General features: G+C 39.1%; 1 protein-coding gene across 7 annotated transcripts in view; it reads left to right on the top strand.

The window, feature by feature from the left end:
* The window catches only part of MEIS2 (Meis homeobox 2), a 174,533-nt gene that overhangs the window by 11,538 nt on the left and 138,160 nt on the right, over positions 1-24,835 (top strand). For all 7 annotated transcript variants that reach the window (XM_049825527.1, XM_049825525.1, XM_049825526.1 and 4 more), the window contains exon 7: positions 5,003-5,117. In XM_049825527.1, coding sequence (XP_049681484.1) covers positions 5,003-5,117 — 115 coding nt within the window. The remainder of the gene's footprint in view (positions 1-5,002; positions 5,118-24,835) is intronic.

The raw sequence follows: 24,835 nt of genomic DNA, 5'->3' as shown, positions 1-24,835 counted from the left end.
TACTACTGCACTCCACAACAGTTTCTAAGATACCATCCTGGACTTTATACCTACAAAACATAGACAGACACAGACAGGCACACAGAAACACACATGCATGTATGTGAGTACATTTCTATGTCCAGCATAGTAGATCATCTTTTGATATACGGTGGTACCTGGATACAGATTTTTGTGGCATCAATCACGTCAGTCATTCCACTGTATTTACAGGTGTTAACTTGTAAGAAGAAGGTGAGCAGAATTTGGCTTGTATTTTGGGGGGGGGGGGGGGGGAGGGAGTGCCATCCATATCAGTAGTTCAGTTCAGTTTTGTGTTTGCAAAATTAATTTAGCAGAGCAACCTCCAGACCTTTGAGTCCAACCGTCTTCACAAAGAACGAGCCTTATAGCTGTTGCAGTTTCTTTTATGAAAGTAAGTTGTGTTTTATTTGTTCCTGCAAGATCAATGGTTCTGTCCATTTAATCTGATAAAATGTAGGGGCCTGATCCTGTCACGGTTGTACACTTAAAACTTCAGTTAACGTCTGTGAGCCAAATCCTGCTTGGCTTACTCACATGGGTATCAGCTGGCCTGATCGATTTTACTTCCCAGTTATAAATAAGAAGCAAATTCCTTATGGTTAATTGAGTCTTTAATATCACCATAAAAAGCAGTGTGAGATCAGAATCAGCCCTAGCGGGACTGCATACACTCACAAAAAATTAGCCAGACTTTGCCCAGTGGAAATTCTGGGCATACAAAGTAAGAATTGCAATTTAACAGAAGGTTATCCTATATCAAATTTCTCTGTTACAACATCTCTGTTCAAGAAATCCTGCAGCAGCTAAAAACTCTTACACATTCCACCAGATTTGCAGCATCGACAAAAGAGTAACGCATCAGATTTGCTTTGTATACCAGGAGACTCTTGTCCTTTCTGTTGCTCTTTCCTAGATTTAGCAAAATTCAATGGTGGTGCTAAATCAATTTTTTTTTAACTTTCAAGGGAGAAAACACTGGCAAAATTGGGTTTTCGAGGGAAGGCTGTGTGTGTAAATGAGAAACAGTGGATAGCAGCGGAGTGATCTCCTGTGGCCCTGCTAGTACAAGCTTTCCCCATATTGTCTCCTGCTTTTATATTAATTACAACTTGCATTATCAGCTGCGAGTCTGTAGCCCAGCAAATAGAAAATACTGCCCCTGGAGACCTAGCTTCTTGTATCTATTTTCCATCTCCTTCTATTGTGCTCTACTCAGTATTCACTGCTTTTCTCCTGGTAACACTGCTCTTTAACACAATTAGGTAAGAGCAAGAGGAGCACCATATTTGACTCCCAATTATTAAAACTACTGGGAATAGATACATGTGTGCTGTTTACCTTCTATGGTATCTGGCATTAGTTTAGGTCATATGTGTGTGAAAATCTTACAGTATGCACACGTACACAAACCAGGCAATTGCATTTTGGCAGACATCATCCACGCTCTTCAACGTGTTTCTGCAAAGTATATTACTAAACTTGCAAGAAGATATGAGAAGCCATGCTAACAGTTTGTGTAATTTATCTAAAGCTATCTCATTTTCTGGGCTTTTTTTACAGTGTGATAGCGTAATACAAATTTCCTTGAAATCAATAAAAAAATTAACGTTAGCGGGCTTTAGATCAGGATCTCTTTAGGTACCTAAACTGTACTGATAAAGTGTTTCCAGTGAAGTACACTTTAGACATGTCATTTAGTCCCATTTTTTTGTGAGGACATACATAAAATAACTACTTATGATTAGGCATTTGGCCAAGAAGCTTTTCTTGAGGGATGCAAAGTTGGAAACAGTCTAGGGGAGAAAAAGAGAAGTTCACTGACACGTGCAGTAATCTTAGTCCAAAGCAAAAGAATGCTGCCTTTTTATGAGGCTGTAAACTCCACCCCTAGAGTTATTTGTCATTTTTTTATAATATTAAAGCCTAGCTATTTCCCTCCCTTTCAAATTCCTCCAACATTCTCTTGGTGCATCTTGTAAATAGCCCATCTTATTATTTCTGTCCTTCGACAAAATTCTGCCAAATTGCTTCCTCAAGAAAACTGTGTCACAAGAAATACATTGAATTCCCAATCAATACAGTCTGTCTTTCTAAAACGGGATCTACAAACTGAGGTCAAGAACAACTCAGCCTGGTAGAGACGGCAAGTGTTTTCAGCTGCGGGAATTCTTATTCAGTGATCCTTTCCAAATCGTTATGGTTTTGAAACAGAAAGGCCGGTCTAGTTTTTGAAATACTGTATGATAGGTTTTGGATGACATTTGCCTTAAAACATAGCTGAGGTGTTACCAGTTAATTATTGTAATTTTCATATGTGTGATAAGGAGCTCCAACAGCAGCCAGCTTAAGAGAGCCTGCAGTGCATAAAATTAACATAACTCACTGTGTTCCCTGGAAAGTTTAGCCTAGGTGAACATGTTGCAATTATTACATTTTCTAAAAGAAGGTTCCAGCCTGATGTTGTTGGAGGGCTAAACTCATGCTATGCTATTGTTTCTTTCCTTTTTCATGTATTTCTTCTAGCTCTTTATCTGATTACCATCCGGCAAACAGCTGACGCTAAGAGGCTGCAGAGGGCTGAAGAGCTCCTGTCTGCTGTTTGCCTTCAGCTTGAAGCTATTTGAGTGGCTTCCTAACTCAGAGATAAAAAGAGAAGCTCATAGGCACAACTGTGTTTTAATCCAGGCTGTAAAGAAACTTGCTCGGTTTTTGCATTTTATTTCCATCTGAACTTTTTGTTAACCTTATTTTCAACTTTGGGGGGTTTTTGTAATAACATCTGGGCTGCTTGAACTTTCAAGCCTTCTCATCTTTCTTTTTGTGTTTCTTTCCAGCTGATTCTGTAAAACGATGGTAAAATGTTTTTGTTTGTTGTTTGGTTGGTTGGTTTTTTAAATGAAATTCGCGGGGTTTACGGTATTAATAATGATTTCTGAGACCTAATTAAAACAGCAACCTCAATGAGTATAACATACTACTGTTTGGTGGGTTCTTTTTCCTGTTGCGGTTCTGCGTGAGGAAAAGTAGATCAGCCTTCTAGGTTGTGGAGGGGGTGGTGGTTTGGTGCCATCAGTGCTGTCTGTTGCGCTGACAGGTTAGGCAAATTTCAGTTCCCGGCCTGTCTTCTGATTTTACTCCTATCTTCCTGCCATGGAACCATGTACGTGGGTGCATGTGTGTGTCTGTGTAAGGTGAAGGGGATTTGGATCCTTCTTACCCTTTGGTCACCTAGGGCTTTATTGGGAACCTTTTGAAGTCATGGGCTCTTCCCTTTGTCTCTGCTGTGATCTGGGTCAGGCCCGTTAGATTTATGTCACTGGGTATTGTAGCAAGCCGTTATTTGGCAGTTCCATTTTGCGTTGCTGTAGAGCATGTGGTACTAATCAGCGCTAGATTACTTTGAGATGTTTCAATATATGTATTTTGGGACCTGATTCCAATCACACTTACACTGAATTTTACAATGGGTGAATCAGTTGATTTTGTTGAACTTATTCCTACTACGCATCAGGGTAGATGAGGTCAGAATCAGTCCTGCTCACAGAATTTATTCAAACTTGTCGCTTGTTGCTTTCAGTATCTCCTCGTGCTTTAATTGTCTGGTGTTATTTCACAATGCAGATTGAAAACACAATCAAACCTAAGAAGCAATTTTTTTTTTTTTTTAGAGGGTTTTGTTGTTGTTGTTGTTGTTGTTGAATTATTATAATGTGCTTGATTTAAGTTGTCACATACAGGTGACAAGTAATGCAGGTCCAGCCCCTAGTCTGATCTGTTTCATGTGTTCTTGCTCTCCTTTTCTGCCAGAGGAAATTCCATCTCTTGCCTGCCTTCATGTGGTGCTGATAAAGCTCTTCCTGTACAGTAGAATTCCTGTTTTCCTTTAAGCAACAGCAGGGTATTGGGAATGATCAGGAAAGGGGAGGAGGACAGGAGGAGAATACACTCAGCAAAGTAGCACTAAACTGTAACATTAAGTTTTCCTCACTTTACAGTTTTAAATAGCAGCTCCTCGCTCTGGGAAAGCCAATACTCAATAAATTAGAAAGCTCACATTAATTAGGTGGCTGAAGTACAGTAGTTGAGGTCTTGCTTAGCCAAGTTTGGCAAACTTTGTACGTCTGTCTTCTGTGTTCCCTTTTGTTGTGTTTTATGCATAGTAATGTAGAAAGTATTACATAAAAATCACTATACGTGTTATTTTATATAATCACCTGGTGGTTATTCTTGACAATACTTGTAAGCGAACTGTTAGAGTGATACATCTAGAAAGTCTTTTGAAATGTGTCATATCAAGGTGGTGGGGGGCGGGGGGGGGGGGGGGAGTGAGGAAGCATCTTTCCTGGTATATAACATCTTTCAGAGAAAGCTTGCTTTTTCCCCACAACTTTGCATTTGCTTGAAGTTTTTCCAGCATTCAAATGGGTGAGAGAGAGGGTAGGGTGTGAGGACATGCTCCTCTCCCATGCATGTTCTCCTCTACTTCTTGAAACAGTTTCCCTCTTCTTCCTCTACCCTCCCGTCTCTAGTCAGCCTGGGAAAACAAAGCGTGGGGAGATAGTTTGCATGCCAACTATCCTGACCCTAAGGTGAACACCTAGTATCGCACCTAGTATGGGTTGATGGTCTCCCCCCGCCCCCCTGTATAGCTCATTAAGAAACTTAATTATTTTTTTTTCTCCCCTGAAATATTCTTCTGCAGTACTATTCAAACGATTAAATCCAGACAACTCTTTGGAAAGTTTAAAAAAGAAAAAAATCTGTCCTTTATTTTACGAAGTAAATCTTTGTACCTCCTCCGCTTGTCTTTGCTGAAGAATTATTACACTGTGCAAACAGTATCGGTGTTTGGCACATTTCACAAATGCTAATGTGTATACTTTTCCCCTCCTCCCCTCTTCTCCCGGTTTTCTTTCTGTTCTTCATTTGCTATTGGAATGGGAACTGTGGAAAAAATTCCTTGGCATTCTGACACCAGAATCCTTCATCTTGGAGAGACCACGATGATGCAACCTCAACGCACTCGGCAGGCACACCGGGGCCCTCCAGTGGGGGCCACGCTTCCCAGAGCGGAGACAACAGCAGCGAGCAAGGTAAAAGGTCAAACTTTTTCCCTCCGCAAAGTAGGCATGACTAAAATAACTCCAGCTTTTTTTATTATATCAGTACATCTGCCTTAGAGTAAACATGGAGTGGCAGACTTGCAGTATAATCAGCTGTAACTTAGGGAGACGGTATTTCCTTTTTCCTAACCCACTTAACTGCATTTTATTATTATTTCAAAGTGAAATATCTAATCTTCAAACAAGCTTTGTAATAACAATTGATTAGTTCTGCCAATTCCTTTACAAATTTGGTTATCTACAGTTTATTTTTTTGTGGTGTAAGTAAATACAATGACAGACATACTCTCCAGCTGTGATGCAGTTGTTTGAGCTGGGTTATAGATGGAGAAATTAACCTGTAGTTTTAGCTGGGGAAGAGACTCCTGCATGAAGTTACGAAGCTGCTACGTTACGTAAAGTAGAAGCAAAACCAAACCGGACAGAAAAATGTTTCCTACAATGTTTGCTTGTACAGACTTGTTTCTGCTTCTGAAAATCTGAATTCATAATGGTAAATAGAGATACACCTGAACTGCAAAACCTCTGCTGGATCTATACAGTGAAGCCTTCTCAAGGGTTGAGGAGGTTTGATTATTATTTCAGGGGTTTTTGTTTTATTTCCTACTGCATTGCACCTTCTGTGTGGTCATCTGCATCCATGCTGAGCGAGTGTCAAAGGCTGTCATTCTGATATGATAGTGTTTTACACTTGCTCATTAGAAGTATAAGTGACTCCAGAAGGTATAAGAGTCAAGCCTCCAGTGCTAAAAGTTGGGTAAAGATGGTCTGCAGTCACTCTTGGATCTTGATGCAGAATAGATTTATTTATTATTTTTTTTTTTAAGACCAAAGTTTAAGGTGGGCTCCATTCTTTTTTTTCTTTGTAAACATGGTAAGCCTCAGCTAGTGAGTGAGACCTTGCCTTTATAATGTCTTATGACATGCTCCCTCTATCTCATGCATCTGCAGCATTTTGGCACTGTGTTTCCCCCACATAGGGGTTACACATACCCAACAGAGCCAACTGACAGGTCTGCCATCCAACCAGCCATGCGGAATCCCAAAACTGGAGAGGGGAGCAGCCTTCAGGCTAGAGCTGCCGTGACTAGCCTTGCGCCACGGGCCACTGCCCACTATGATATTTGCCACACTTAGGTGGCAGAGCAGATGCGTGACTTCACCTCTCTCACGTGGCCCATTGCTTGGCACAGAGCTAGATCCCCTCGTCTGTCTCACGATCCGGTGTCGTACCCGTTGCCGTTCTAGGAACTTGGAAAGTTTGTTTCTGGTAGAGTGGTTTAGGTTTGTCTCCTATTTGTATGAATTGTTTATACATTTGTTATCTTATTGCTGATAGAAAGCAGCCACGGAACAGGGTGTGATCCAACTCCAAAGTGAGTCACGCAGGATTTTTTTCCGTGTGGTTGGATTGGAGCTGTACGAGGCCCAGCGTGAACTATAACAGCTTCAGCAGCTAATGAAAGGGAGAGCTTGACCACTAAGCACTAAATCCGTGTTATGTCTTTTAGCTGGCCATAGATTTTACTGTTGATCAAATGTTTACGTTGTATATTGTGGCTAAGATACTTGGTGTAGCAGATGATCATTTGCATACTTAAAAATGATTCCTCTGAGTCATCTGCCACAGCGTGTTCATTCCACCCCTAGGTAAGAAATTTCCTCATGCTCGTATCTCCACTCTGTCCCAGCAACCCCTTAGAAATTAGAAGAGTTTCTTCATCGAGCTATGCTTGATGTAAAGAAATCCCTTGTATTGATATCCAGGGATCTGGCGTTTCACTAGTCCCTGATCCCTTGTCACCTAACTCGAGGTGCTTGAGAAATATTGCGAAGTGTAAGAAAAAGTAGTTGATGATAACTACACCAACTTTCTGTTGGAGACTGAGGTTTCTGGTAATATATATGATTTAAACAAACCTGTTACACTCATGTCTGGAGAAGGGGAACAACTGCTGAAGGGCCAAATCAGCCACTAGCGCTGCCCAGTCTAGCAGGGTAAAGCACCACTAGTATGCTTTCCTTTGTGCTCAGTTGGGCCTTTTAAAGGGAAGCAGTCGTCCAGTGGCAAATCAGCATTCCACTCATCTGCTGGCAGCTGAAAGATGTATGATCCTACAGCACCGACAAAATTCCCATTGGAGACAGCTTTGGATTGCTCTCCCCCTCTCAACTCTGGGAAAGACTAGAGAGAGGGAGGCCCGTAGTGAGTTTTCCTTAGGCTTCCTTAAGGGGGGCAGGGTTTACTTTATAACTCCGGAACTGGCAGTGAGTCGGTCCCAGGCAATGCCAAGATGGGTGATGCGCTATTCTGGTGCAGTTACTTATTTGGGTCAACCTGGTTTCCCTACAGTTTTGTCAAGACCTTCCACAAATGTTGCTTCAAGTATTCCACTTCCCTCAACGGATTTCTTGGGAATGGGAGCTCATTAGGGAGTCTTGGGTTACATTAGCGACTTACGGTCTCCTCCACTGATGCCTGGTGGCAGCAGAGATTGATTCAAACTAGAGTCAGTCTCTTCTGGCTCTTGGGAGCACTCTGTCCAGGGGTCTCTGCTTTTGCCTTAAGTCTGTGAAGTGCAGCTTGTGGGTTGGTTTTTTTTGGGGGGTGGGGGTGGAAAGGACTTAGGTGAGTGGTGATGTTATTTTTGCAGACTTTCTCTGCATGAGGTAGATCTATTTATTACACAGAAGAATCCATCCATAATTCTTAAAGTTAGAACCAAACAAAAAAGGTGTAGGCATTTCGTCTGTTTATGGAGGAAAGTCTTTCCACAACAGTGCATCAAAAGGGTTAATCTAGTCAATGCTTGGCATTATTAGAAACATGCAGGCATTGAAAGAGTTAAAGAAAGGGCCTTCAGGCAATAAATGTTGAAAGATTATCCTAATTTTATTAGTGGCGAGTGTCTGTGTTGTTCTTAACATGTCACCTCACTTGTTCAACAGAAAACTAAGCTATACAACGTATTGATCATCTAGCAAACCGAAGTACTAGTGACCTGTAATCTACCAAGCATTTATTGACTTTATCCCAGTTTAGATCCAGAAATGCAGATCAATGCTGTGTAATACCATTTCAGAGATTAGTAATTATGTAGGAGGTCTGATCAACTTTGCCCCTGTCCTGGAAAGACAAAGAGTTAAATATATCCAATAATAAAAATAAAACACTCTAAACATCTTACAAAGGAGAAAAAGAAGAAGCTGATTTAATGGTCTAATGAGGCCATCTTCCAGAGACTTGTTTTGTGTAGGGCTTGCTTTGACCTTTCGCTTTGCTCAGGAGCCCAACGCTTCATTTTTCACATTCTTGCAATTACGTTAACGCTTCAAGCATTTCTGACTCCAAGTCAGCTAGCAACACCAGGCATAACTCAACACTGTGAGTTTTTCTCCTCTCTGTAGATTCATTAACAGGTCACCGGGGTCCCAACTGAAATTTAAAACTGACTGGTTCTGTTGGGTTAGCTGAGTTATAGCAAGGGAGATGGCAGGAAAGGGGCTGAGGGAAGGGGAGGGGAGAGAGAAGACCCTGGGGTTTTTGCCAGAGAATATATGTGTAAAAACCCTAAGTGGAAGATTAAAAGGTGTGTGTAGCTTTATCATCCACCCTTTTCTTTGAAGGGGAAAAAAACACATCTGAAAGTCTTCTGGGGTATTGTGTTTTCCTTATTCTTTGTGAAACAAAGTGAAAACAGCCACTGCCTTTACATACAAGGCTAAAAGACTTCTAGAATTCGGCATCAGTTTGTACCACAGTGATGGATATGACGCTCCCAGACTTTAATTCCTCTTTAATCTCTTTATGGGATATTTCAAATAATGAATATGGCAGATTATGCATGAAAAGTGGGAAATAAATCTTTTTAAGATTTAAAAACATGTGGTCTACGGGAAAGCACCAGGGAATGGTTTCGGTTTCGTATTTTATGATACCAGGATTGTATACCTGATTTGTCATATTCCTAGCTCAGTCACTCAAAGGGCCTGATCCAGCCAAGACAGATGGAGGCCGTGTTTCTTCAGGACCTTTCGGGTAGTTCAGCATCTTTTTAGGCTTAGGCCTGGGGCGATAAACTTGACTGTTAAGTGAGAAGCCAGAGACAAGAAACTTCTAGGTTATGCAGCAGTAAAAATATAAATGGGCATCACATCGACTTTGCTTTACCCATGTGAGTAGTTCATCAGTATGTGGTTTTTTTGGTTTGGTGGTTTGTTTTTTTTTTTGATGGAACTACTTGTGCTGAATGAAGATCTGCCCCTTTATAAATAATATCTGAGGCTAATCTCTAGGGCAATATCTTAGAGTAGTTTTGAAACACTTTTGTGACAGCTTGATGTTTGTCCCACAAATTTGTCCACAATAGCTTTCTGTGGCAAAGACTAATCATCTGGTTCAGGGCAAAGTCAACTAAGACATTAGCTGAAATTATGTGTTCATCCCAGGTTACATCTGTGGATTGATGCATGTTGGAAAAATTAAGTAGTATATTTCTTATTCATTATACGCCATCTTGTAATAATGATGGTATACACATCAAATGTGTTTACAAAACTAGTTCATAATGCCCAGAAGCCTGTCCTAGTATTGAAACTCGACTGAAACTACATAAAGCTTTGAACCAAACTCCAGTAGTCAGAAAAAGGAAAGGGATATGTTGTTGTTAATAATAATAATAATAATAATAAAAACCCACAACCCCAAACAAACCCCCCATTCATGCAAAGTCTTTGGAAGTTTAATATCCAAAAGCTAATGCTACAAGTTCTTTTTCCTCGTGCTGCATGTATAGGTAAGCCTGCTGAGGCTAGTATTCATATTCATCATAAGGATTCAGAATATATTTTTATTCCTTTGTATTTTTACCTATAAAGCTATAGGGTATGGTTTTATTGGAAGAGAGCTGTCTTTTGTAAGAAAGGAAATTCCTAATAGAAAGGCTCAAACATCCAGACTGTGAAAAATCAAACTTGCTAATAAATAATGCTTCACTGGAGATGCATTATTTCAGAAGGCACAGCTCTCATAAAGGTGAACCGTATGAAGTATGAAAAACTCTTAAAGAACAATGACTTTTTTCAGCTGAGGAAGATACAGGAAGAGAGTAGCCCTTATTAATTCATCTTTTCCTTTCAAGTTTGAGGGGCCCGTCCTTGTGTTGATATGTATGAGTAATTCCCATTAATGGTGATGGGAGTTACGCATGTGCACTGACAGAAGAATAGACCCCTTAGTGTTCAAAGCACATGAAATTTACATTTTTTTCCATTGCTGTAATTGAGATGTTGACAAATTGGAGAATATTGATGAGCCTTTGTTTTAAGTATTTCTTGCCAAGTTTGCTTTATTTTTTCATGGTTTGAACAATGGTGTGGGTTCAGCAGCAATGAATAATAAGGGTAGAGTAAAGATAACTTTGTATTTCAATATTTTGATGTGCCAATATGAAATAAATTGTCTTAGGCAAATGGAATATGCTGTTTTAATCATTAGCTATGCATGAAAGAAAAATTGATGTTGACATCTTTGCTGTAAAATCGTTGTAATGGGGCCTTCCTTACAATTCATTTTTGTAAAATTCATTTTGTACATTTTGCAGCAATTGAACAATCCCTGCACTGTGAATAGGCAGAATTCCCAGAAATACTGAGACAGTTGGCCCAGTAACTGCTGAGCTCACACTGCACACCACATGCACATTAACCATAATGATGCCAGAACCAGCTTAGCTAAATATAGTCACATTTTAGTATCCTCCCATCCTTTCTTTTCTTTCTGTCTATCGCATGAACAAATACATCTTTTTGCAGTTTTTGTTTGATTGCTGGAGTCAATGAATGTTTATGTCCCTACCCACTCTTCAATAAGTAGCATTAAAATTTCATAGTGAATCTTTGCTTCACTATTCAGTTTTCTAATAATCAGGCTGGTGGCAACTCAGCCCGATTCCTCACCTTTTATTAAATTAAAGCTTAGAAGCAGGGGAGGGGGGGAGCGGGAGGGATTTAAAATACTATACTTGCATTTAAGATTTTCACCTCACTCTTAGCTTTTAATCCACATAGGTTTTTATATTTAGGTATAGATAAAAACCTATATATGCATTAGAAAACATTTACTTCCATATTTGAAGTTATGTTGTGCTGGGGTTTCAAATGCAGCCTAGGAAAACTCTGTCAATGGAATGTTTTCATAGTGGCAGTAATCTCTTTAAAATAACCCTAAATACAATATGACAGATGCCATCTGGAATAATCTTTTGCTAGTTGCTTTCAACTTTTATTTTTTCCTACAGCTAAGTTCATCTAAAACTGGTCACTTACTGTTATGGTAAACATAGTGAACTCTTTCCTCCCTTTTGTACGTGAAGGTTCAGTGAAAATAACTAAACAGTTTTACTTAAGGTATTGTTACTGTTGAGAGGTTTGCCTCTGACTTCATGTTTCTGGGTGTTTTTAAATATATGTACGTGTATATGTGTGTATGTATATATTTATATATTTGTGTTTCAAAATGAAAAAGGTAGGATTCCCCCCTTAGGCCATTCTTTCCATCTCAGATCATACTCAGCCTAACCCAATTTGCCTCCAAACATTAGATAACATCCCATTTGCTAAATTATAATTGTATGTTTATTACAATATTAATGGCTTCATAATGCAACACATTCAAACATACAGTAGCAAATGCTTGAATGTCTTCCTGTGTTGTTACAGACTGACTAATTTCTTCCTATATATGCCAACTTATTTGAAAGATGTAGTGTTGGAATCTCTGGATTTTTTTTTTTTTTTTAACTTAGTCGTGTAAAGGGATGTCTCCTGATGCCTGTTAGAGTTTAATTTAGAGTAGTAATTAAACTTGAATACTGCCTCATAAACAAAAGATAAACAATAAACCAGCCACGTTCCCTGCTGTTTCATAGCTTTCTTTCCCAGATGTTTTAGCCTGATAATTTTTACATAGTGAACTACCTAGCATGGAGTGCTATGGACAGAGGTCAAAGCCTGGTTCTTTGCAATGGGTTTTTAAAAACTTTTTGTTAATGAAATACTACAGAATTTTCCTTTGTGTAGCTGATAAAATTGTCAGATACTGAAGGACACTCATTAATTGACTTTTTAATTCTCTCTCTTGTTTAACAAGATGGCACTAATTTAAAAAAAAAAAAAAAAAACAAACTAAAAACAAACCACAAACTTTCTTTTAACTGTTGATGGCCAAGGAATGTCTCTATTTCTTAATATCAGAGTGCCCGGACAGTACGTTGGAATCCTCTACGTCACCCTTAAAAAATAAAAATGCCCTTGCACGAGCTGCTCTCTCCGCGTTGATCCTGAGCAACTAAGGAAGTGTTCACAGTGGAAGGCCTTTAATTTTTCAAGCTGCTCCTCAGGCTGCCGGAGCTTGTGTGTCCATCTCTGGACTGCTCCTCTGTCAGCCATGATCTTTCTAATTGCCAGGTACTAGTAGGCCGTTCAGCTGCAGAAGCCATGTTATTTTCACTGGGTGGGGTAATTACTGAAAGCTGAGAATAGCTGCACTAAAGACACAGGGATACTTTCATGATCCCATTAGCATAAGAGAGGGTAAATTATTCATGCCAAGTGAGGATTCTATGGGGAAAAGTATAGTTAATGCACATAGTTTTTAAATGTATCCCTTTCTGCTCTGAGACTAAATTCTTGTTGGATTCAGTTCTCAGACATTTACGGGAAAGCTCTAGTGGCATGTTAGACGCAGTTCATCTCTCTCTGTTTGCAGCGCTCTCAATAGAGACCATCTGGCAAAGATCCAAAAGGTGATTAAACAAAATGATCAGCTCTTGTTGCTGTGTTACATGTCCAATACTCTGGATTAAAAAACATGACCCACAACAGTCAGCTAACATAATTTTTTTTTTCCCTCTTTCCCCTTCCCCTGTAAGAATTCAGATGGTCCACAAATGTCTATGCCATCTTTGTGTCCTTATGGCCCATAATCATGAACAGGTTGTGCAAATGGCTCTTTCTGTAACACGGTCTGTTCCAGCAGCATAGAAACATTTCATATTAATTGGGTCAGTCTAATGTTCATAATGACATGGGGAAAAATTACCCAAATGTGTTCTTATAGTAAACACTTATAATGTGCCTTTCTCCTATTAGAAAGTGAAATTTGACATCAGGCTCATGTGGCTGATTTATTTTTTAAGACGGAAGAAAATCAAAGCATGACGCTGTCATCTGCTGAAAATAGTTTAAAGCTCCTTCTAACCAAACAAAAAAAAAAGGGGGGGGGGGGGGGAGAAATGAGCTGTGGTTTAACACCACAATCAGGGATGAATTTACAGTGCTATTCAGAAGAGTACTCCCTTATCATAAACAAGCTGATAATCACACTGAATCTAACTCCCAATTAGCTCTTTCTTTGCTCACAGAGATCAGCGTACATGTCCTCCTTAAGCCGTGATATGTTGCTGTTGAGTCAGACAGAACATTTGTATACCTTATGTCATATTCAGAATTTAAGGATTAACGCTATATATTTACCCGAAAACCCAGCTAATCAGCAAGGTAATTTTTCAAACCAATCACTTCAATGCCTGAGTTAAGGTAAAAATGCCAAGACTGCGAATAGGGGACATATGTATCTTATCTTTTGGGGGTTGCACCAAATGCCAAGTACTAGCGTAAATTCAACAGAAACCAGACATTGTTGGAAAGTAATTAAAGAAATATTGAAATTAAACCTACCATATGAGTGAAATATTTGTAGGCCCACTTGGTTGCACGCATAACAATTTGCATGGAATTGAACAGTATTTCTTTCTCTTTTACTTTTTGAGTTGCGCTTTGTTGAACGTGATAGAGGAATCACCTCTGTGTATTCTTCAGACGTAGGATCGGAGGGATCTTCTTCACGCTGAGGATGTTTACAGTCCAAAATCAGCAGGTTTACTTAGAGGAGAAATGTATTTAAAAAAAAGAGAGGAGAGAGAGAGAGGGAGAGAGAGAGAGAGAGAGAACTTAAAGCCTCCAAACCTATGGCAAGAAAAATCAAATTCCATTTTTGAAAGCTTAAAAGATCCACAGAGGCTGTCAGCTCCCCTTACTGCGCGAGGGGAAAGCAGCAGGTAAAAGGCACGGACGCGTCCGGAGCGCTGGTGGGGGGAGGCCAGGCTCCCCCAGCGCCAGTGCAGCCTGGCAGATGAAAGGGACCCACATAGCCTTGGGGGGCTTCAGGCTATTACAGGGCAACTCATGCTCTGTTATCATGCTGATTTTCAATTGATTTTTGGCTGTACAGTACTTGTTGAAGGCCCTCTAGAGCATCAAACACTGCATTATGGCACTACAGATTGTAATACGCGGGCCTTTTGTCTTTCTGCCTTTACTTCGCCTGCAAAGAGGAGAGCTAGCCACTCTGTCATGGCTCCAGCTTTTATATCTGGGGAAGCAGAACAGGTGAAGGAGATCTGACAGCTGTCTGTAGTTGGCTGTTAAGGTGATTTGACGCATTTGTTTGTAGTTCTGAATTTTCAAACCAGTCTGGTTTTGAATTACTGTAAAACAATGCTTTTAATTTATAAAATTACTTCTCATTTAAGCAACTGATCGCAGGGTACTAATAAACCCAGGTCTGGTGTCTAAACATACTGTCTTCTTTCTCAAACTTGTATGATTCCTTTAAGTAACCGGTACTAGAGGTTGTGAAAGTTGGAGTCGAGGTTGTGCGAAGCTTTCTATAGGCTGAAGTGAGTAATTTCGCTTTTCTACCTTCTCCTTTCTTTGCTTAAACTATTGTATCACTCAGGTACGTTTTTCATTCACGGAAAAATCAAGCCATCTATGCGAATTTTTAAAATCAGATGAGTGTCTGTATATTTAGGATATCATCTTCAAGTAAATGCTTACCATTTTAGCCAGTGGTTTCTACCGGCTTGTGGAAGTCTTTGTGCAGGCGGTAGAAGATGTAAATGAGTATTTTAAAGTGTTTACAAGAATAAAAATGTACGTGTGAAAACACACGTAGAAACTTTAGACTTGCAACTTTCTAGTGTTACAGGAACTATAAGAAAGCGGTATAGTTGTAAGGATAGGCTGATACCAGGAAACAGTGACGGCCACCTTAACTACCCTGCTAGCTGCAGGCACGATCCAAATAACAAGTATGGTCACTGGGAAGACATCTGTTATTTTGGTGGCCTGCCTGTAACTCCTCAGTTTGTTGCCATGAAGTAAGGATATGGCTGTCTACCCAGGAGCAACCAAGTGCAGGACTGAATCCAGTAGGACCTTGTGTAAGTTACGTGCCCTCTCTGACGCGCGTTCTTCCCCATCTGTACAATGGGCACAAGAGTACTTAGACGTTGCATGGATGTTATGAAATGGTCATCTGTTGTCAGTGGACTGCTCTGGTATTCCAGGAACGCGGGGTTATGTAGAAGATTCAAGTGCATTCTTGTATTGGCCTCCCTGAATTTCACAAAAGCAGCGCTGGATATACCGCATTTGTAAATTGTATTGCTTATTTTAACACTTGCCCTTTTCATCAAAGGTGAAAAAAGGTGAATGAAATAGCCCTGATCTTTAACTTCATATTGTTTTTAATTAATAAGACGTATAAAATGAGCAATAAAAGATGACATGGATCACATCACCAGTTCTTTAGTGATATTTGCATTACGACGAGAAGTCTAAAGTGGTTTCCAATGTTTAAAAAATTGTTGTATCGCTATATATGTGTATTCCTTGTTTAGTGTTTGTCTTGTTTTATTTCTTTCTCTCCCCCTGAACAAGCATAGTAAATGTAGACCAAGGAGAACCTGATTCTATGTTCATATTTAGGTCTTGGGGATCCAAGGGTAATGTTGGCTTAGGATAAGATTGTGAAATTCATGTTCTTTTTTTTTTTCTTCTTTTTTTTTTGTTTGTTTGTTTTGTTTTTTTTTTCTTTAGGACTTCCTTAGTACTCCAGAGCAATAGAACAGGTTATGATGTTTAGTGACCTTGCACATCAGTAGTTCTATCTTTAAAACATGGACATTGATTTTTCTCCCCCTGGCATGAGAAGGTCTGGCATATCCCCTGCTCTGTTGCCTAAGAGTTTTCAGTGTGTACGCAGGCAGTGGTGGCTAAGAATGAAGGCTTAGGGCATCAGAACTGGCGGCAGTATCATGAATAGTCTGCTTCATATTTAGAGGGGTTTTTGTTAACTATGAAATACAGCATATCTATTTTGTGGGGAGGGGGAGAATTTATAATGTTTTGTGTAACTATTTTACTGTTTATTACTGCTTTTAGTCTTAATAAACATACCAATCTAGATTTAGTAACTTCAGTATCTACAGAACTTTGAATAATGTTTTAAAATACACCAACTAGGTGTCTTGATCATAGTTCTGGTACTCGTGAAAGACCTGTCTTTTGTTTATGAGTCAGTGGTAGACTGTCCAGAGAAGGTTTGAAGGAAGGGGATGGAAATTGGTTAAAAGCAGCTCTTCCTCCTCAGAGGAGAGAAGTAGAAGGCACTATCCGTATGAGATCCTGATCCTTCTTGCGCGGAATCAGTAGCAATAATAGGGGCACTGCTGCTTTCAGATATGCAAATTTTGGGTCAAACACATCCAAATAAATGAAAGCAAAGCATGATTCTCTTATCTTAAAAAACAAACACACATAAAAACCCTACTAATTTTTTGACAATTCCCATAGAAAGTACTGCCATTAAGACACGTAAGATCTATGAAAAGACAGACATAAAGGTCTAATACTTCCTAATATTTCTGAAAAAAATCTCATCATGCCTTACATTTCAGAGGACAAATAATAACAAACACCAGCTTTTATTTGCACAGGAAAGTTTGGAATCACTTTTCCTCTGGTGTTTTTTAAATGTTAAAGTGAGCTTCAAAGAAAAATAAATTTGTGCTTTCAGTTCATTTCTTGAAATACTAACACTTTTTCAGATCTGTTGGAGAGAATAAACTTACGCAGTAAACTCAAAATTAACATTAAGGAATCTGACTGCTGCTGTTCGATTGTGCTCAACATAGTAATTCACCTCGTGTGCAGGTATGTGTGGAGTTGGAGGAAGTAAATGATTTTTCATTTTCTACTGTTGCATATGGGTGGCTTATCACCGAGAGCCCCAAAGCTTGGCTGTGTTTGGGTTATTTGTGAAGCCATCTCCACCGCAGCATACGGAGCAAACACAGGGAAGTTGTCTGGTGGCAGAGGTGGCCCGATGGCCCTGGTGCCCCCATTCCTACCTACAGCCGGGGTAGCGAGCACAAGGAAGAGCAAGACAACGTGGTTTCCCTGCGCTCCCCTGACTTCCCAGCTGCTCTGAGTCTGAAGTCCCATCGCTAACTCCAGATGCTCAAACTTGCACCGCGTGCTGTCCTAAACTGCTGGCCGCGTAACTTGTGGAAAGAGCTCAAATTATTTTATGGATGGTTACCCTTCTACGCCCTTGGCCCTATACATTCCTCGTGCACAGGCTAGGATCGGGGTCTTCTACTTTCTTGTGTAAACAGAGCATTTGCTATAACTGACAAGGATTGGTGGAGCAGCCGTGAAAGTGAGAGAGGGGAATTCGGCAAATTCTCTATTAAGATGTGATTTGTACCATGAAATTTTTTGACAACCCCGGCATTTAATTCTTAAATAAGTAAAGAGTGCTCTTTTCCTTATAATCTTGAGTTATGCCCACCAGCTTATTGTGGCTACACTTGTTTGAGCAATTACATTTGTTTAAACTTTCCTTGGGCCTCTCCACGTGCAGCTGTAAGCTGGTCATACCTAGATTTCAGGCAACCCCCCTTTGCAGAAAGTCCAGCAGAAGTGAATATGACAAATACATGCATATAATTTTATTGCAGGACTTGGTGCTAAGGTTTTAAATAATTTACGAGCGTAAAATTCGGAAATTCGCATGAACTCCCTGTCTAATTTTACACTCCTGCCTAAAGAGGATGGAACATCGCTTAAATAGCACAAATCACAATTTTTCAGCTTAGAGCTTCCTTCCTAATTCCTCCCACCTCAGATTTACCACTTACTGACGGTTCTCTATTTCGTGCGACTCCTGACCCTGTACATCTGTTAAAGGGGATAGTTCAGGATGAACACAGCCTCCTACTCAGTAGGACCACAGTGTTCTCTTAGCTCCTACTAGATGCTTGAACAAGCAGAGGGCTTAAGTGAAATCCTTTAGCTGAGCCAAAATCTGTTCTTATTTAGGGACTAATCCAAAGCCTGTTAAATCAACAGAAAGATTTTGGTTGACTTCGGTGAGCTTTGGATCAGGCCCTTCCTTGCTAATACGTGTGAAACCAATGGAGCTACATTGGGCTTCTGCCAGTAAAAAAAAGGGAGAGGGTTTGTCCTTCTGCTTTATTTGTACAGTACCTAAGACACTGAGGTCCTGGTGCTCAAACAGTGCTCCCGAGTGCTTCAGTGAGACAACAATAATTTTGACTTGATTACATTACTCGGTGTTCATGGACTCCCATTCAGCCGGGTACATAATTCAGTTGTTTAAAACAACCGTGTATGCTGTGCATGCACCTCATGCCCAAGCATTATTTTGGTGTTCTAATGTTTTATATCAAGAAATTTCTTGTGAAAAGTAGAAAGGGAGGATGACAGTTTTTATATCAGGAAAAAAAAAAAAAATCGTATTTCTGGGCAATCAGATTGTAAAGAAAGCTGGTTTTGAATAAAAAAAATACTCACTCCATAGAACATGTAAAACCCAATGAGTGTAACTTTTACTGTCAGTTCACTGCCTTGAGAAAATTATTAAAGCCCTATGTCTTCTCTACTGTCAGAAGGCTGTCACCTTTTTATTATTTCTTCATTACTGCCTTTTATTTTTATTTCTCAGTGTTAAACTGAAGTCAAAATTATAATTCGCCACCTTTTGAAGATTTTAATGTAATAACTAGTATTATGGAGATGGCAAATATTTTTAGGCAAGACATGGCAAAGGATGAAAAGATCCTATGCGTGCATCGGCATAGACCTTCCATTTTCAGAAGTGCCTACAACAACCAAAGTAGGACCTCAGTTTGGCAAAGACTTATACATTGCTTAACCCTGTATACTGGAAGTCCCATTATTGAAATAGAGGCCCACAGTAGGGTTAATATTGACCACCTAAGCCTTTGTAGGATTTGTTTTCAATTGACATTTTCATTCTAGTCCTATACTACAAATATTTTCTTTAAAAAGAAAGCTATTAAGTTTTGTTTGTTTTAACTCACTAGACTTTTGAATAGATTTTATGTGCTTCTGAGTCCACGCAGTTAAGATTCATTTTGAGAATTCAGATACTTAATATATTTTGCGCAAAACATCTGTCACCATGCGAAAGTGTATTTGAGTACAAAAAAAATTCCTCGTTCATAACATTTTTTTTTTTTTGAGTGGTAAATTTAGATTTCTTTCTAGATGAGAAGCATTAGACTTAATTAATACTTTGTTTTAATAGTCTTATTTTTCTTCAACAGTGTTTTATCCATTAGTATTTAAAATGGTAGATTCCATAAGTTTAAAGTATTAAAAAATTTAGTTTTTATTTAGAGGTTACCAAAATGCTTAATGCATATAGATGTCTTTCATTTTAGGGAAACAGGGATAGGCTGATCTGTGCTAGCATCTCAGCTGATTTACAGCTTTGGGGTTTCTGCCCTTTTCGTGTGCAAGGATTTAAAAAAGAGAAAGATGACTGCAGTACTCATACTTCAGTCCAAGGGAGAAGTAACAATGCAGTTTTCCACTTGAAAAAGACATAACAAAGACTATCTTATTAATGTTGAATGTTTCTCAGATTTTAATTACTTATAGATTTTACTGTTTTGTTTCAGTTTTAAGGGACAAATCGTAATTTCTCTGAAGTTCATAAACTTACTTTAGTGACTTGAGCTAGACATAGTTGATAGCTAACCACTGTGTATGTGCTCATTTTCTTCTTTCTTTTTTTTTTTCCTGTCTCAGAATAATGAAATTCATCCTATCTTATCCATTTCCAGAAAATCTTCTGTAGTGCATATCTGCAATGATAGATGAAACACTTTCATTTAGCTGTGAATTGGTTATCCTAATTATTTCCCTGAGTTAGATCTTATTAGCAGTTCATATTCCCAGCTTTGAGCATAGTTTGGCATAAAGTTCTGTCTGTGAGCAAGTTTTTATGAAAGAAGGGCTTTATTGATTTTTTTTTTTTTTTTTAAGATCTTTCTTTCATACTATTAAACTATAACTCAGGCTCAGCTACGGATCTGCCCCCTTTTTTTGTTGTTTTGTTTTCTCATCTGAATTTGGGCAGGAATATGTTTCGTATAGTCAGGCCTTTCTAATCTGGTAATTCATCAGTGACATTCAGGGTTTGGTTTCAAACCCCTCTCTGCTTTCTTGTAAACTAATCCTACAGTCCTAGGACCACCAAAGAGAATGTCATTTCAGCTAGAAGTCCACACTGTCAGAACTCAGGTTTACTGTATGCCAATTAACCCTCCTTTAAGCTCTTCCAAATGGCCATCAATCTGGTTTGTTTAAAAGAAATAACCTGTCCTTTTATTTTAGAACTAGTAAAGAGTTTTACATCTTTCTAAAGCAATTTTCTGCATTCTTACCGACTTCACTGATGTGAATGTAAAGTACACAATAGGTCAAATTCTGACTTCAGTTGGAGTTGATGGGAGCACAGTCTGTATATTTGAAAGCAGAATTGGTTCAATGTTGGTGTGCCGGTGCTGCAAAAAAATCTTATCTCTATATAATTTGTCTTCATATAATCAGAGAATATAGATTTGAGTTTGTTTCTCATGTTATTTTCTATGACTGCCTTACATGAGCTCAGAGGAGCCGCTTGTGTTCTTAGTAGGGATGTGTGTGTGTATATATACATTTTTTTCCTTGTTTATTCACATATAAACATTTTACATGCTTCCTTACAGAATTTCCTTGTAAGGTTCGGTTGCTCTTAAGAGACTGAGAACTTGTCTAGCGCGTAATTTGTAAACTATGCAGAGAGCACCCTCCAGCTGAGGGAAACCCTAGAACAATTCACTTGGACCTGCTTTGCTTGCCACTGTAGTGCTCTTGGACGTAAGGATCCTTGTTCAAACTGTGGCTGTAATGAGCAGGATGTACTCCTGCACGGCCAGATGTCCAGTGGAGGATCCATGTATTGGTCTTCTGTTCCAAGTCTTCCGTCAAGCAGCTGTTTGTTATAGCATGATGCATTTTATTTTAGATCCTTTGAGAAGGATATTGCTTCTGAGCGCAAAACCCCCATATATCGCCCTCTCCTCTTAAGCCTTCTCCATGCGTATTAGCTGTTCTTGAGTTGTCTGTCTTGTTTCATGGAAGCAGGGTGTAACTTCTATTAATGAGATGAGATTATTGTATCCAAAAGAAAAGGTAGAACGTCAGTTACGTGGTGGGCAGGAATGCTGCTGTTAAATTCAGGTGAAACTGTAGATTTTTTACTTGCATGCTTTACCTTAAAACTAGCTAAAAGCTGTATCTCACACTTCTAGAAGAAAGACTTCATTTACACCAGGCTTTTTATGCTTTAAATAACTGATTTGGCAGCCTTGATCTACTCAAATGTTACTTTCTTGCTGCCTTTTTATAACAGTCCTTTAAACAACTTGTTAGGAACTTCTTACCTTATTTTTGAACTGCTATAGGTAGAAAATATTGACATTTAAAAAAAAAAAGTTTTTTGAAGTAGTTTAGGCCTTTAACATGGTGTTAGAATATTTCCTTCTGTAAATCATCTCTCATATATTAAAAAGCAACTGTCAGTTGGTTTCCTTCCTGTCTTGTACATATTTGAGTTTGTAACAATAGAAGTTCTAAGCTTAGCTTTTTTTTTTTTTTGTCTCCCTCCCCCCCCCCCCCCTTTTTTTTTTCTTTAAGTTGATGACTTTGAGGGGTGATCTTTCTCTTAGATACATCAAGTATCCATGAAGGTAGGGGTTTTTTTGGTGGGGTTTTTGAGGGTTTTTTATAGTATGGCAGAGAATAGTAGGACATAATTATGGAGGATTAAACCTTTTAAAAGTAGATTTTGTAAAATGTAGGGCATGGACAAAGGTTTTTCAGGTTTTGCTTGAATCAGCCCACATCTGTTATAAGAAACGGTAGATCTGCAGACAGGCTATGGCTTTTGTTGCGTCCAGGGGAATCCACTGAATCTTGGCCTTCATTTAGGATTCCCTCCTGATGAGCAAATTCCCATGACCGCTTTTGAAGCTTTAAAAGCTTTGGTTTTGTTTTAAAAGGCCTCTGAGCATAGGCAATGTTTTCATAGGCATTTAGAAACAAAAACCTGAGCTTTTAAACCTTCAAACGTCGCTGCGGGGATTCACTTCGCTTCTCAGCAGACCAAGTCTGAGATAACACCTGCAAGAAGTGTGTATCTGTGCGTGTGGATTTTGTGAAAATTGTGATGCACCATCTCAACTGACCCACAAATGTGACAGCAGTGTGTGTGTGTAAATCTTATTGTTATGTTTTGCTGCTATTCATTTTTAAGAGCAAACTGTTATTTTGGTACTGTGGAACGACTGATATGGGTAAGCCAATTTTGTTTTTAGAAGGTTTTCATTTCTTCTCCCTGTATGTGCTCTGATGCAAATGCTAACAAATGGTCTTCAGAAGAACAGACTGAGTGAAAGTCCCTGGTTATGTTTCAGGTTATTGGGTCTTGGGTCTTGGGGTATTGGGTTTTTTTGCTTCAGCCTTGCTTATTTCTTCTACAGTTAACATCAGCTGCACAATAAAAGGCAGTTTTCTGTAAGTAGATGGGTCATACCGTATGTAAATGCAGTTCTGTGATTACTAGATGAGAAATAATGTACAATAGAAATGAGCAGACAAATCGTCAGACTGGTGAAATAATAGAAATACTCATCTGCACTCCTTTTCAACTCCCTTTCTTTGCATCTTAAACACCTGAGGTGAAATTTTATCATGTTTCAGGGGGAAGGGTAAGGGGATTTTCAGAATTAAGGGTAGATACTAAATGAATATATTAACAGTGCTTTTCTCCTGTCCTGTGCTGTTCTCAAAACACCTGTTAAAACAAATAAGCACATATTTCAGGATTGATGATACTAACTGGCAAACTTGGCACCAAATAACCTGCTGAAACTAAAATGTTGATGCAGAACATGTGCTTAACTTAACAGTCCATAACCCTGTTTTTAGAACGCTGAAATACCTACCCTGAGGAAAGCTCATAAAACGAAGGTCTTTAAAGTTCATAGATTAGACCAACGAAGCTGCAGCCGTTTTTAAGAATGTGTATCTTCATTGACTCCTATTAATTCAAGATGGCCAAGTGTATGAAATATGAGACATGAAAGCACTGAAGATTTTTTTTTTTTTTTTTTTTAAAGTGTGCTTTCCATAGGCTCAGTGGCTAAAGGAATGAGCAGAAAAGGGATGTTTGGAGAGGCAAACATTCTGCATTTGGGAGGACTACATATTGCAGGCAGATCTGAAAGAATCTCTGCTTGGTTTCTAAGGGTATTTAATTGAGCTTTTTACAACATATAATGCTTAATTCTTCTAGAAATTCCCAGTGCCTTTAAGATTCTATTGCTTGGGATTAGGTTGAGTAATTTGGCATATCTCTAATCGTGTTTCCCCATGTGTAACATTCCAGCCATGTCTGTCTTACTTTACTGTTAAATATATAATTTATAAATAGATAACAATCCTGATAAGCTTGTTTGAATCCATTCTAGAATGAAATTACATGTTTTGTATTGTGTGTGATAGCTTCAAGCTGCTTTAGAGTAACTGTCCTCAACAAAGAAGAAATCTTTGTTATACCATTCATCTGGTGGCACTGGAAATTAAAAATCTGAGCTACTGTAGCAACTAGTACCTATTATTTCTGAAGTGCTCCCTGAGAAATAAACTTTCTGCAACTGGCAAATGTGAATTTGTAACAAACACGTGAACACACATCTTTTTCCTTTTTGCACTTGTTCACACAGAGTGCATGTTTGTTCATTTCTTTTAAGTGGAAGAAATTAGAATAGGCTATATTAAACCGAACAGAATTTTCTTCATTGAATTTTTCTGGCTGCGTAACTTTTGTGACAAAAAGATTACTATCTTCCATTTCACCAAATGTGCGCTTTTTTTGCCTCCAAACGATATGCTTTCTGTTATACATTTTGGGATATGGTGGTTTTATTTCTCCTTTTTGGGGGGAATAAACCAGAAGCATCTTCTTGTGCTGAATAGCCTGACAGAAAAGGAAAACAGAATACTTAAGACATGAATTGATGAAGGGAGGGATCAGACTGGTTTTTTTCCTCAGTGTTCCTTCCTTTTTTTTTTTTGATAACCGAACAAAACTCAGGGGAAAAAACAAGTTGTCCTTAACAAGGAAATTATTTAGAAGTGCAACGTGTTTACGTATCTGGATGAGAACAGTGCATTGTTAGCAGTGACTGCATGAATCGCATGATGCAACCTTTTGACAACTGAGTGTCTGCTGGAGACATCTGTGAAGGGTGACCTTTCGCCCTAAGGAAGAATTCTCTGAAGGTGGGGAATGCCGTTATCTGTCCCGGCCCACCCCGCACCGAGGATGCCCACCGCCGTCCTCGCACCCGCCTGGTTACGTAGCTCTTCAAATACAAATCCGATGAGCCCAAACTGAGCAG

This window comes from Accipiter gentilis, chromosome 22 (assembly GCF_929443795.1).
Source record: "Accipiter gentilis chromosome 22, bAccGen1.1, whole genome shotgun sequence".
Classification (NCBI taxonomy): Eukaryota; Metazoa; Chordata; class Aves; order Accipitriformes; family Accipitridae; genus Astur; species Astur gentilis.
This window is presented reverse-complemented; position numbering and strand designations above follow the sequence as displayed.